This window comes from Triticum aestivum, chromosome 3B (assembly GCF_018294505.1).
Source record: "Triticum aestivum cultivar Chinese Spring chromosome 3B, IWGSC CS RefSeq v2.1, whole genome shotgun sequence".
NCBI lineage: Eukaryota > Viridiplantae > Streptophyta > Magnoliopsida > Poales > Poaceae > Triticum > Triticum aestivum.
In genome coordinates, this window is record NC_057801.1 from 70025372 (window position 1) to 70040013 (window position 14642).

The 14642-nt window shown below is 44.3% G+C and overlaps 1 protein-coding gene across 1 annotated transcript; it reads left to right on the forward strand.

Annotated features, from left to right (window-relative positions):
- The first annotated feature begins 8611 nt into the window (after positions 1 to 8611).
- Positions 8612 to 12849, forward strand: LOC123068634 (geranylgeranyl transferase type-1 subunit beta). Its single transcript, XM_044491244.1, has 11 exons — positions 8612 to 8901; positions 10169 to 10244; positions 10430 to 10488; positions 10592 to 10731; positions 11279 to 11334; positions 11416 to 11492; positions 11588 to 11633; positions 11774 to 11898; positions 12069 to 12136; positions 12242 to 12329; positions 12470 to 12849. Exons 1-11 carry the CDS (start codon positions 8731 to 8733, stop codon positions 12611 to 12613), a joined length of 1050 nt encoding a protein of 349 aa, XP_044347179.1. The 5' UTR covers positions 8612 to 8730; the 3' UTR covers positions 12614 to 12849.
- Positions 12850 to 14642: the final 1793 nt, after the last annotated feature.

Below are 14642 nucleotides of genomic sequence, written 5' to 3' on the forward strand. Positions count from 1 at the left end.
AAGATCTTCTTCCCCTCCTCCGACAGCAAACTCAGCCGGAGCAACCTCACCGACCAACCCAATCATGCTGAGATCGACATGGCTTCGCCAAAGAGGTTGTACACTTGTTGCATCTCTTTTTTACTCTACATGTTATATATATTGTCCACTGAGCACACGGATTTGTTCCTTTAGTGTCTCCTTGAAAGAAAAACATAGGAATTTTAATTTTTCACTTGTCCTCCTTTTCAAATTCCTATTCATGAAGCACAAGACTAAGAGATAGTAGCATAATAGCATTATAACCGTACATTTTCTTGTGGTTTGACTTAATCTCACCATGCTTCTTTGCATCCTGTGATCTTCCAATTGTTGTGAATCAAACACCCAGACTGGCAAAAATCCTGTGTTTTCAAATTCTCTGTTTTGCACGTGCATTCCTATCCTATTCCTGTCTATTTCCTATCCCTGCATTGTTGGAATCCTCCAATTCAAACGAGCCCTTATAGAATTACTTCTCTTACAGATAGTTGTCAAAGAAAACCTTGTGTGGTTTGTCCCGCTCCTGCTGCGCCGTCGTCCACCCTGGCTCAGCTGCTCCAACAACAGAAGGGTCCAGCACAGCAGGGATCCGGCCTCCAGACTGTCTTTCGCCGCCTCAGATCTTCTTCCCCGCCGCTGGCAGCCATGAAAACTGCATTACCATCATCAACTGAGCAGATGACCTCGAGGACTACACGGGTCCGCAAGAGACGTCGCACTCTTTCGTGTCTGCTTACGTTATGCATCGCTTAATATTACATGCTACTTTATCATCCTGTTCACCGATTAGACTCCGAGTCAGCTCCAAACTAATGGTCAAACTTGAGTTTTTAAATGGTTGTGGGGTACATATCGGGGCCGTTATCAATAGTATCTATCTACTATCTGGTTAATCTCCGGTGTCTACTATGAATTTCATGTTGGGTGGGAAACAAATAGTAAAGAAGCCATTATCTGTATTTATTAACTGAAGCCATTATCTGCCTGCTATTATTGGTTTTGGGTCTATCCACAGGTTGCTACCATCACTCTGGATTTCTGCATGCACTCCTTACATAATCTCACTATGTTTTATTCCTATGCATGATAGTTATTGTAAACAATGGAACTGAACATGTAGAGCAAAAGAGACGAGCCTTCCATGGCAATATAATTTCATGCAGACGTCGCTCCGTGGTAGGCGCAAAGGCAGCCCCCCTCCACGCATTTCGGATTGTAATCGAGAGGAAGATATCTGTTCTGAGGGGGATTCAGAAGGAGAAGATAACTCCTATTTACCCCCTGAGGTCTTCGCTCTAACTTGGCATGCTGATGTTGGTTATATCATGCATATGGTGTCTTGCATTGCTTACTTTATACATCAAATATGTCATCTGCTTAGTTTAGACATCCTTTGTGTGAATGCCATCTGTTTAGTTTATTCATCGTTTATGTGAATTATGCAACGCCACCTTGTTTAGCCAGGCATCATATATGTGAATTTTGCAATGCCATCCTGCTTAGCCAGTCATCTTATATGTAAATTATATCAGGCCATCCTTTTTTTCATTACATATTACATTTGTCAACAATGTTAGTACATTCAACTGCTCTTCGTGTGCATCAGCCATTTGACACGGTGATGGCAAATTCTAGTGAAAACAAGGTCTTCTGAGCAGACTATGCTATCTGATGAAGCGCATATCTCGCTGGTTACAGATAGCTCCTCAGAGGAGGATTCAGAGACAGATGACCAGTCCTATTCCCCCCCCCCCCCGAGGTGTATGCTCTAACTTGGCAGGGTTATGTTGCTCATATCGTGCGTATGGTGTCTCGCATTGCTATGCCATTTGATTAGTTTAGACATGCTTTGTGTGAATGCCACCTATTCAGTGTCTAATTACCATATATGTGAATTACGCATTGCCATCTTGTTGCAAGACATTATATATGTGAATTATACAATGCTATCTTGTTGCAAAGGCATTATATATGTGAATTATGCAATGCCATGCTGTTTAGCCAATCATCATGTATGTGAATTATATCATGCTATCATTTTTTTGTATTACGTGTTCCATTTGTCAACAACGTTTGTATATTCAACTACTCTTCCTGTGCATCAGCCATTTGAAGCGGTGATGGAAGTATCTGGAGTGAAAACAAGGTATTCAGAGCAGACAATGCTACCTGCTGAAGCAGACATCTTGCTGGCTACAGAGAGCTCCTCAGAGGAGGATTCAGAGACTAATGACTAGTCCTATTTCCCCCCTGAGGTCTATGCTCAAACTTGGCAGGGTTATAGTACCCATGTCATGCATGTTGTCTTGCATTGCTTAGTTTTTACATCATATATAGATTGCCATCTGCTTACTTGCTTACTATATAAATCATGTATTTGAATTATATCATGCCATCATGTTTACATAGTACATACACATCATCTATCTGAATTATGGCATGGCAACCCATTTAATAAAGACATCATATAGTTATATCATCTCATCCTATTTAGTGTTTACAGTCATCATATTTAGAATTATGGCATTCTATCCATGAATGTATGTGAATTATGGCATGCCAACCTATTTAATAAACACATTATATAGTTATGTCATGTCATCCTGTTTACATAGTCTCATATTTTGAACTATGTCTTTCCATCTTTTTAGTTAGCCATCATAATGTGAAATTGTGTCATGCTATCCTGTTTAGTTAGCCATCATATATGTGAAATTGTGTCATGCTATCCTGTTTGGTTAGACAACATAAATATGAATTATTTCATGCCCTCTTTTATTCCCCACTATCCATTGCACCTGTCTATCATACAATGTCTATACTTTCAATTACTTTTCTTATTTATCAGCCATTTGAATTGGAGAGCGTGATGGCAGTATCTAAGGGAGTAACAACACGGTCTTCAGGAAAGATAGTGCTACTAGTTGATGCAGATAGAACCACGGTTGTACTTGCCCAAGGACCAGATCCACCACACATAACCTAGACTCTCGCAGATTGTACCCCTACCCAGTTGGACAGAGAACCAGCTACACCCCTTCTAACCCCAACCCCGGCAGATAGTAACCCAGTTCCAGTTGACATAGCACCGTCTCCACCACAGAGCACCCAAACACGAGCGGTTAGTAAGGGAACTGCAGTGCCCAAAGCACGAGGACCACCACTTTGAATCCCAACTCAACGCTTAAAGGAGAAGAAGATTTGTTCTCAGGTCAGGTTCTGTAGCTATGGTTCATACTCCTTTGCTCTTGCATTACTGTATTTACTCATACCAACTATTTTCAAATTTGAAGGATGGAATTGAAACTCCAATGGCGCAATAGGTATGTTTTAAACCTGTTTCTTTAACTGGTTTGTTGTTGTAACCTGCTCTATGTTGATTTTAGTTTCAATTGAATAAACAGTTATGTTCTCATGTCATGCACATTACAAGTGTTGTTATTGCTCTATAATTACCCACACTTATATTCTGTCTATTCTGCTTTGTCTTGAACAAATATTATTTGAACTGTGTCTCTATCTTGATTTGGCAACAAAAACTAGAATGATATAGACCATAAAGTGACCATGGTACATAGATATATGTTTGTTTCATGCTGTTATCTTGTCCACTTTACTACTGAACTCATTTACCAAAATGAGTTTCATATACAACATGGTAAACATGTGATGTGTCTGCTTGTTTCTCTTTTAGAATATGGACAAAATATTGGAGAACAGTAACGCGTTATCCAACGGTATACCTGGCCAAACCTCGGGCCGGACCGGGCTTTGGGCCGGGCCTAGCCAAGCCCGACACAAAAAAGTCAGGCCCGGGCCCGACCTAGCCCGGCCATCGGGCCTGTGTTTCTGGGCCCGAGCCCGGCCCGAGCACGTAAAAGTCTGTCGGGCTTCGGGCCGGCCCGGCCCGACCTTCAGAAAATGGCAAAAACGACGAGCCCGGGCCCGGCCCGGCCCGAGCCCGGCCCGGGGGTAGCATCGGGCAGGGCCGGGTCGGGCTTTTTCGGGCCGGGCCGGCCGGGCCGGGCTTCCCATGGCCAGGACTATCCAACGGTAAAGGAAGTAATGCAGATAAGGTTCAAGATAGTGAGACATCCCTGTTGGTCTCCAAGAAAGCTGATAAAAACTATCTTGACTACAGTGAGGGAACCCAAAAGTCCTGTCTTGATGTAGTGTTCAAGTTACTGGCCACTACTGCTGGCACAAGCTCTTCGAACTCGCTGCTTGAATCAGTTCGTCTTCTTGAGTCTCAACTTCAAGTTGAAAGACATCGATCAGATGTGCTGCGACAGGAAGCTGAAGGACTAAGGAAGTCCCTGCAAAATTCAGATGCATATTTTCTGGTGCAACAGCAAGCGCTGGAGGATTTAAGCACCAAACAAGAGAAAGTTAATAAGCTTGCTAAGCATCTTGCCAGCATTATGGGTACCCAGGATATTATTTCTTGAGATCTTCTGAAGTGGTTTCAGTTCTGGATTTGTTTTGCTGCGGCGTTTATTTGCGTTGGTCGCCAACTTTGACAACTAGTGTATATGATATGCTACTTTGTTCCCTATATTTGCACTGGTGGCGAACTTTGATGCCTAGTGGATGTAATATGTGTAACAGCCGTGATATCCTAGCATAAGTTGCTTGCTTATTTATTTCCTTGTTGTCTTCTTTATTTGTTTGCTTGTAGTCAGTGCAGTTCTTTTTAAAACTAGGCCACAATAACCATGGGCTAATATTTATTGTAGTGACACTGGGCCTCCTACGGGCCGAAGAAACAATGGGCCTTCTACGGGCCGTAGAAACAGTAGGCCTTCTACGGACCGTAGAAACAATGGGCCTTCTACGGGCCGTAGAAATAATGGGCCTTCTACGGGCCATATCATCAATGGGCCTTCTACGGGCCGTATCATCAATGGGCCTTATACGGGTCGTATGACCATAACGGGCCATCGTTAATAGGCCGTATTTGATGACACTATAAAAACGGCCCAACATACTAACGGACCACAAACGGGCCGATGTAACCACGGGCTGAATTTGGCCCACAAGCAGAAAATGACAGTAACGGGTCGTAAGTAAACGAATGCTGGAAATGAGTCCAAGAATAAATGGGCTCTAAGAAGGCCGAAAGATAACATTTGCTGGAAACGGCCCAACTGAATAACGGGCCCTTAATGGGTATAAAGTGATATACTGTTCATTACGGGCCAGTTTCACCACGAGCCGTTAATGGGTGTAAAGTGATACACTGTTCATTGCGGGCCAGTTTCACCACGGGACGTTAATAGGCCAAGAGTTACATAGGGCCTCATATGGGCCGAAAGACGTCATGGGCCATACATGGACCAGAAGTGAAAACGGGCTGGAATCATATTGGATGGCCCAGATGACGCTACTGGGCCTAATTCGGATAGGGTGTAACGGGCCTTGGGTTAGCGGGTTGTAAATGGGCTATATGCGAACATGCCGTTAACAGGCTTTCCATGGGCCGGCCCGCCACCTTTTGACCAAGTCAAACGGGCCGGCCTTTTCACAAGAATGGGCCTCTGTTGGGCCGTGCCACATGTCGACGTATCATAGGCGCCTTTTGTCCAATGAGTGGATGACATCTGTCCCAATGGTGAGCCGACACGTGTTTCCTCCAGCCAATGATGATTTTACACGTGGAAAATCCACATTGGTCGGGGCTGTTAACGGGTTATCGGATCCAAAACCCGACCCGATAGCTTAACGGTGTTCCGTTACGGTGGATGCCACGTGTCGGTCACCCTTGATGAAAGCACTTCTGTGACGCACGATTTATCGTCATGGAAGTGGACACTTCCATGACGATAATTTTGGTAATGTCATGGAACACTTCTACGACAGCACATGCATGACTATCTTGATTCTGTCATAAATTTGTCATGGATGTACATGCATGACAAAAAACGCGACCTATTGTGACAAACACGTATCATCACGGAAGTGTATTTTTTCTGTAGTGAATGCCTCGCACACGACGATAAACGCCGAAATGTTGAGGAAAGAATTTGGGGCTAGATCGTGGAAATCTAGCCCATAGTAAAACATGAGGCCGCGGGCGAAAGGATGGAGGGGAAACCCTAATCTGCGGAGGAAATGGGGAATAAACACTACCCTCTCATTAGGCTCTGGAGTGGGAATGCCTGTTTCTTGGCGGGGAGCCAGTGGACTATGCCCGTGGCCAAGTACCCATCTTCCCGGAGCTCCTTGATGTTCTCCTCTATAACAGAGGAAGCCATCCACTTGCCCTGCGCTCCAGATCCGGGCATGGCTAGGAGTGTGTGGTGGCGATGGAAAGGATTGGAACTTGGGAGCTGGATCTCGAATGGCAGATAGGCTGAGAAGGAAGAAGGCGTGGGGTAAAAAGATGGATCTTTGTCTTCTTATAAAGGCAGTGGATATCAAGCGTCCCCTCTAGAGCCTTAAATCTCGCCTATTCCCAATGGGACATGTGAACGGCACGGTTGGGTTACCCAAACCCCTATTGATGAGAATCCCGTGATAAGGGGACACGATCCCTGTTTTTACAAGACGTGCCTATGACCGTGCCTCGAAACACGAAGTGAGGGCTGTAAAACGGTTCAGACTACTAACAAGGCCAGAACGTAATGCCTCGCCGGAAAAATCGCCTATGGACGTGCCTTTCTTTTTTTCGAGTATTTTTTCCCTTACAGCTTAAAGTTGTAATTATTAAACGGAGCCGGATACAGCTATCATGTGCGAATGACTACTTTGAAGTATTCGGAGAAGGAACCTGCCTTGCAATGCCGAAGACAACCTGCGTGCCGAATACATCGTCATTGAAGTCCGGTTCAGGGGCTACTGAGGGAGTCCTGGACTTTGGGGTCCTCGGGGAGCCGGCCTATGTGACGTGGGCCGGATTGATGAGTCATGAAGATACAAGATCAAAGACCCTCCCTCGTGTCCGGATGGGACTCTCCTTCGCGTGGATGGCAAGCTTGGCGTCCGGATGTGCATCTTCCTTCCTATGTAAACCGACTCTGTATAACCCTAATTCCCTTCGGTGCCTATATAAACCGAAGGGCTTAGTCCTTAGGGGCAATCACAATCGTACAAGCTAGACATCTAGGGTTTAGCCATTACGACCTCGAGGTAGATCAACTCTTGTAAACTCCTATACTCATCAAAGTCAATCAAGCAGGAAGTAGGGTATTACCTCTATTAAGAGGGCCCGAACCTGGGTAAACATCGTGTCCCCTGCCTCCTGTTACCTTCGATCCTCAGACGCACAATTCGGGACCCCCTACCCGAGATCTGCCGGTTTTGACACCAACAATGATGACGGAATACTTCAACGAGAAAGAAGAATACAACCGATAACGGTGATGATGGTACATTGGGCATGTGCATGACCCAGGAGGATACCTATCGTCTTGGGTCTTGTAAAGTATCGCGAAGCAAAGGGAACATCACATAATAACCAAAGGTTCACTCGAATGTCACTCGTGTAATCATAGGGATTCGATGGTTCACATCTTCATTGATATCCCCATCCTTTTGCAGCATTGACCTAAAAAATTGAAATGTGTACTTCCGAGGCACCACATGACCATCAAGGCTAAATATGGCTCCCATCTACGCCTAAAGGATTTTGTTCATGCCAACAAGCAGTGGATATTTGATTTCCTGCAGTGAGCAACCTCTCTCAAGGCCACGACTTTGGTGGTAACAATTTTTCACATGTGGGAGGCTGGTAGTGAGGCAAGAAACAACGTTATTAAGATTCCTTCTCTAGAGTAGCCGAGAAAGCTCTGACTTATGTTGACTTCATTGTGCAGAATTGGGACTGCAATTGCCCAAGGAATGACACAACCGTATATCCTGTTAAATGGGTTCTGCCACCGGCAGATGCGGTGGCGGTTAACGTGGATACTACACTCTTCAAAGGAATCTCGATGGATAGGAGTTGGCATGGTATAATCAGGAATCACATTGAAGATTGCTTGTTGGCTTGCCGCGAGCACGTTGATGATGTTACCATGATGAAACTAACGGGAGCACTGATGTTAAGGCGTGCCGGTGTCTCCCACCCGTCAGGAAGGCTTCTCAAGGGTTGTTTTTAGTCAGACTGTTTGTCCGTTATCCAGAGAATCAATGCTTCGACGATGGATCGCTCGCAGGTGGGGCTTATCATTATTGATATGAAGAAGTTGGCATCGTTCTGCTCGTCCGTTCGGTTTAATCATGTAAATCGCTTGCCAAATGTCTTGGCATATTCTAACTGATCTTGTGAGTCCTCTAGTGACTATATTTCATATAACCCGGATTGTTTCCGGGAAACACTCCCTCTTGATTATCCTCCATCTATAAATCATGATCGACACGATTGTACTGTGTATGTTTGTGTATGTGAGCTACTTTGATTGATTGTATTGTGTTAAAAAAATTACAGCGTGATATTCTTTTGCTAAAAAAGAGAGTACTGCATCGTGTCCTATAGTTCGTCACGGAAAAGAGACAGCAAGGAATACGATACCCGCTGGAAAAACAAAACCAAAAACAGAAGTGTAGTACGGCACGGTCGGAAACCTGACACAAGTGGGGCCGCCATCTCATCTCACCACCCTCCCAAAGTCCCAAGCGCGCCAGGATTCGTGCTACCGCACCGGTCAGACCAATCGGCGGCGACGAGGAGAGAGAGGCCTTCACTTTTCACGGCGACGACCGCCGGAGATGGGGGACCATGAGGAGGGGCCGGCCGGGTTCGCGCGCGCGCGCCACGCGGCGTTCCTGGAGCTCATGTCGTCCGAGCTCCCCGACGGCTACGCCACGCAGGAGGTCAACCACCTCACCCTCGCCTACTTCGCCGTCGCCGGCCTCTCCCTCCTCCGGGAGCTCGACCGGGTAAGCCCAGCTGAGATCTACCCCGTTGCGCTCCCTCTGTCCACGCGTGCGCGAATTGCGCGGAATTCTAGGGAGTTTCCGAGTGATCTGTCATGTTCTAGATGTGTCCGTCCTCTGTTCACTGCTTTGGATCTCGCGTGGGTTTACTGGTTATACTAGGCCATTGTATGCTTTCTGCTGAGTTTATTCAAAAATTGTCAAGCATGCGCACACACACATCAGTAGATTTCTAGGTACGATGTAAAAGGAAAAGGGTGGCAAATTTTTTTAAAAAATTGGTTGCGGCGACTGAACTTAAGCTGCCCCGTGTTTATTTTTGAATCGAATTGCAAGGATATGTACATGTTCAAGTATTATTCAGGATTCAAAATAAGTTACTCCATGTATTCAACATACTAATCCACCATCGAACAGCAGATTTTTCAAGGCAATTCGCCATCGAACAGTAGGTCTGGTCTGGTTCAGAACAGGGGATGCTTGTGCACGATTAGAAGTATGAAAGAAAAATGACTCGATGTATTCATAGGGGTAGGTTTGAGTAGCATTCATAAGCGCTAAATGCAGTTAGTCACGAATATGGGGACACGTAGTGCAGTTCGCAGATCAACATCGTGGAATGCTTGTGACAGCAACTGCTAGCTGCAAGGCTTAAGCATTTGAGTCCACTACCCAGTCCACTAAGACTTTAACTCCCAAGTAGTTAGAGGTTATTGGATGCAGACCTGCCTGACAACTAGAATGTCATTACTAAGTTCAACAAGGTTCAGTGTCTGGTGATAAGAGCAAAGGGACCCAGATGATGTTGATGCTGGTTTGCAGCAACAAAGTGGCATGGTGCCCTCAGTTTTGGTTATTTGGTCTAAGCCCCATAAGATTTTGGCTGAATTATTCATGCAGTTGGGAGCTGTCTAGTTGGTTAACAATTAAGATTATCCTTCTCAATGTTGATTGCTTGTGTGAACACAAGATAATAGCCTTCCAGGTTTATCAATCAGCATACTTTGCCTCTGGTAAATTTGCATAAATCAGATAGAAACATCAAAGAAGTTCTACATCTTCCGAGCCTTTAAAAGAATAACATTTGCATAAAGTAAGGAAAGATATCTGCCAGCAATAACTTTTATGACTTGAAGTTCTTTTAGCATGATCAACCATGTTAGGTTGCTAGGTGAATTGTTTATTGGGAGAATTTTAGTTTACCTATGCACCTTGACCGTTCAGGAAGAAATAATGTAGTAATAATTTGTGTACCTATCTTTTTTTGTAGGTTAACAAGGATCAAATTGCCAAATGGATTTTGTCGTTTCAAGTACACCCTGAGGCAAACGACGACTTAGACAATGGTAAGGTTTCTCCATTACTTATGTAAGAAGATTCTTCTGATGGATATAATTCATATTTCTAGATGCAATATGTTTGTTACTCCCTCCGTAAACTAATATAAGAGCGTTTAGATCACTATTTTAGTGATCTAAACGCTCTTATATTAATTTACAGAGGGAGTAAATAACAGTTCACTCATTTGTAGGGCAATTTTATGGATTCTGTGGCTCTAGAACAACTAAGTTCCCCTCAAATTTGGTGAAGGTATGGGTGATTAATGCTTAACTCAACCTTTTCTCGTCCACATTTTTGCCATTCATTTATTTATTTGTGATAGTTCCATATACTGACATGTGCTCTGTTTCAGGACCCTTGTCATAATGGTAGTCATCTAGCAAGCACTTATTCGGCCCTTGCTACATTGAAGATTGTAGGTTATGATGTACTCAACCTTGATAGCAAGGTTCTTCTACTGTCGATGAAGAAACTCCAGCAACCAGATGGAAGGTATGCGTTTAGCTTTGGTCTCCATGGTACTTAGACTGTTAGACTTCAAAATTTACCTGGGAAGTATCTAAGTATTTCCATCTACTACCTGCATTAACATTATCACTAGAGTATTTTCTAGGAAAGAATCACCGGAATAGTTTCACCTAGTCACATACCTCACATGCTGTTTTACGATTTTCATAGCACCCCATGGTTGATTCACAGTTCACATCCTTCATTATAGTTCTGTTTCAGGAACATATGCATTAATTGCAAGCCTTTTCATTCACCATGTGTAATTTCATCTGCATGAACTTAAACTATGTACTCTCATTGCAACAAACTTTACACCAGTAAACACCACTTTTCTGGTGTGTATTTGTACTAGAATGTTCAGGTGCTGTACTGTTATGATCCTCCAAAATGCTTGCAAGTAGTCTAGTGCTTCTCTGCACATTTTACCTTTTTACCTGTTTTATTGGTCAACTCAGAAGGCTTTGATTTTGTGCATCTGACATTCAATACATTTTGGTTATTAGCTAACTTGACATTCATCTTTTTGTAGCTTCATGCCTACTCATATTGGTGCGGAAACAGACCTACGCTTTGTATACTGTGCAGGTGAGGAGCACTGTTCTTTGTATATGCTAATAATTGTTTTTTTTTCAAATATAATTTAATGCATTTGGTCTCTGTTCTCAGCTGCGATCTGCTCAATGCTAAAAGACTGGTCAGGAATGGACAAGGAAAAGGCCAAGGAATACATTCTTAACTGTCAGGTTGGCTTGGCACCGTAGTTTTGAGTGATGTAAGAGTATTCTGCAGTCTGCACCATGCTATTTGCCTTTCCTGATCCTATTTCTACTGCATGCAGTCATATGACGGTGGCTTTGGCATGGTTCCCGGTTCAGAATCTCATGGTAGGCAGTGCATTTCTTTACCTGGTTACTTTATGGAGGTTATTCTTTAGAGTTTTAACTGTGTGGCAACTAAGTTAAGTCTTTGTTTTGCAAAATTTGGTTATGGATTCTCATTGTATGACTTTGTGTTAGTGAGCCAGGTGGGGGAACTTTCTGTGCTGTTGCGGCCCTATATCTAATGGGTTTCATTCAAGTTGATTTGGCATCGAACTTACGAGAGTCTGCGCCGATTGACGTACAATTGCTCCTGGAGTGGTGCCTTCAGGTCAAATTCTGCTTAATGGTGTATCTGCAGTTATCCACTAAATCTGCCCTTACATGACGTAAAAATGCACAATAGTCTACATGAGAATTAGATCTGAACTGTTAGCAAAAATGCCTTTATTAGCTTAGCGGTGAACATTACTGACGCATTGCACTATTATCATTGTGTAGAGGCAAGCAGCAGACGGGGGATTTCAGGGCAGAAGAAACAAGCCAAGCGATACATGCTACGCTTTCTGGTTAGCATATTAACAGTCTGTATACTGTTATTTGGCTGAGAAGCAGGCGGTAGCAGCAACCTTGATAAAATTTGTTTGCTGCCCATTTGACTCATCTTCATTCAGGATTGGTGGCGTGTTGAAGATGATTGGCGCCTACCACTTGATCGACCACGGCGCTCTGCGGGAGTTTCTGCTCACCTGCCAGACACGTGTAATTACCCCCAAAGCCTCCATTGGCAGCTTTTTCTGAGATTTCAATAAAATATAAAACCTTAAATCAAGTTTTTAAACAGGTATATATCGATTCTCCTGTACTAACTTGTTTGTTCTCATTTTTTGATTGGACGACAGTATGGAGGCTTCTCGAAATTCCCGGACGACGAGTTGCCAGACATCTACCACTCATACTACGGTCTCGCGGCCCTCTCATTGCTGGGGGAGGAGGAGGTCGAGCCGCTCTGCGCCGAGCTGGGGATCATCGCCGCCGCACTGTAGCTGGCCAAGGCACCGATCTTCCCCGTTGTGCCCTGTTGTAACTCAGTTTTGTTGCGATCGACAGATCCTGTAAGATCGATACAGCACTACAGCTTGTGGCTGAAAACATGGAAGCAATTTTTGCGTGAAGTTTCTTGATCCGCCGTGCTTTCGGCGTGTTTATTATTTTTCGGTTGCGATGGGCTTAATTTGCCCAAACAGCTGTGCTCTGTTCTGAAGTTTGTTGTGTTAGCTGAGCTGTTGGGTCTGCTCGAAAGCTACTGAAAACGGTGCAGGCAGCAGAATCATCTGCCTGGATTTGCATAAGCATTTGAATTGCGTGCGCGATGAAGAAATGGCGCGTGTGGTGGGGATTGAGCAAGCTGGATTTGGGCGGCGGGCGGGTGGTTGGGTAGATGGGAGCAGCTGCAGCGGCAATAAGGGGCTGTTTGAATTACTACCAAAACCGACCATGCCAAAATTTTGGCTAGCCCATGAGATTTGGTGGTCGTTTGGATCGATGCCAGGGATTTGGCTCGCCCGGCGACCTGGGCGTCCATCCGTGTAAATTTCGCCGATGTGCGGGCGAAGGCGTGGGCGAGCAAAAGCTTCGCCAAAAGATTGGCGTGCCGTTTCTCGGTGGACCCTACGAGGTGCATGCGGTAGGAATAGCATAGTTGTTGTTTTTTTGTCAGGGATCCGGTATGATATAACCGATTTTGTTGGCTGTAACAAATCACCGGTCAGCCAGCGCTTCTACCTAAAAAAACGTGAGTCAAGTGCATGTGCATGCAGCAATCTTGAAAAGAAAAAAAAGTGCATGGGGCTGCACGGGCTTCGGTTCCAACTTGCGATAATCACGCTTCTCAGAGACGAAACTTGAAATAATTGCGTGACATTCTTTTGGCATATTCCCATATAGATTTTTGCATCTAAGGTTTAGTTATCTGTACAACTCTTCAATTCTGTATAATAGATGCATTTGAATATAATCATCATGTCAAGTTGGTCACAAACCAAACAAAGGTCTCTTTTGCCAAAATTTTGGAGGATGCAATGGCCACAATCCAAACAACATCAGCTTGCCAAATTTTTGGTCATGCCCTTGATTTGGTCATGCCAATTTTTTGGTGGGGCGTGCAGGGGCACAAACCAAACAGACCCTAACTGACTGCCACGAGCTGCTGCCCACCACTCACTCGCTCGTCCTGCCTGTTCGGGACGACCCTGTTCTTATCTCGCCAGATTCCTTCTAGATTCAAACCGATTTGCGGCGGAGTTTGTTGGCCAGCCGCCTCCTAAGGCCAGCTCTAATTATAACAGAGTATAAAAGGCTTAATGTAGTATATATACTAATTGAATTTTGGCCGGACTTAACCGATCCCTTAAACTTAGCGGAGTCATTTTTTTTTTCCTTTGCATTTCAATTTCGGCCACGGAAACACATTTCTTTGCCTTTTTTATTTCATTCGGCTGACATTGGATTACATAATAATTCACCAATTCTTTGCTAGGAAAGTAAGACCAAAGAAAGCAAGAACCATAATTAGACATTTTAGAAGATATCCAACTTCCATAACTGCTCCCACTAGTCAGATTAATATCTTTCCGATGCCTTCATTGTGGATCTGTGGATTCTCGATCTTGCATACTTCATTCTTCTTCTTTGATTCGAAAGAAGCAGATGTTGCTTCCCCTCTAATTTCTTCTCTAATCTCACATCTAGTCTCATCTTTAGCCTCAATTCTAGCAACGAGTGCACGAACATCTACTAATTTTTGTGCTATCAATAGATTGATGTATTCTTCTTCCCAATACCAAAACGAGCATCCATCATCCTGCACACATAGATGAGCATCAATGAGGTACCGAAATTGAACCGAATCCGGTGCAAAACCGAATCAAAACAAGCACATACCCATCGTTTGTGCATTTGAAGAACACCCATCTGGGATGTTGCGGCGTGGTAGAAACTCGGCGCACCACTTGTCGTGCGCAACCGTCGCATTGTATGACTGACAACTTCAAGCCGATGAGCCGCTGCACGAGC

Bases quoted from the DNA above. Each gene is read 5' to 3' on its own strand.
- LOC123068634 (XM_044491244.1), top strand. From the start codon at position 8,731: ATGGGGGACCATGAGGAGGGGCCGGCCGGGTTCGCGCGCGCGCGCCAC. The intron at 10,732-11,278 runs GTATGCGTTTAG...ATCTTTTTGTAG, and splicing joins CTCCAGCAACCAGATGGAAG to CTTCATGCCTACTCATATTG. The intron at 11,899-12,068 runs GTCAAATTCTGC...ATCATTGTGTAG, and splicing joins TCCTGGAGTGGTGCCTTCAG to AGGCAAGCAGCAGACGGGGG.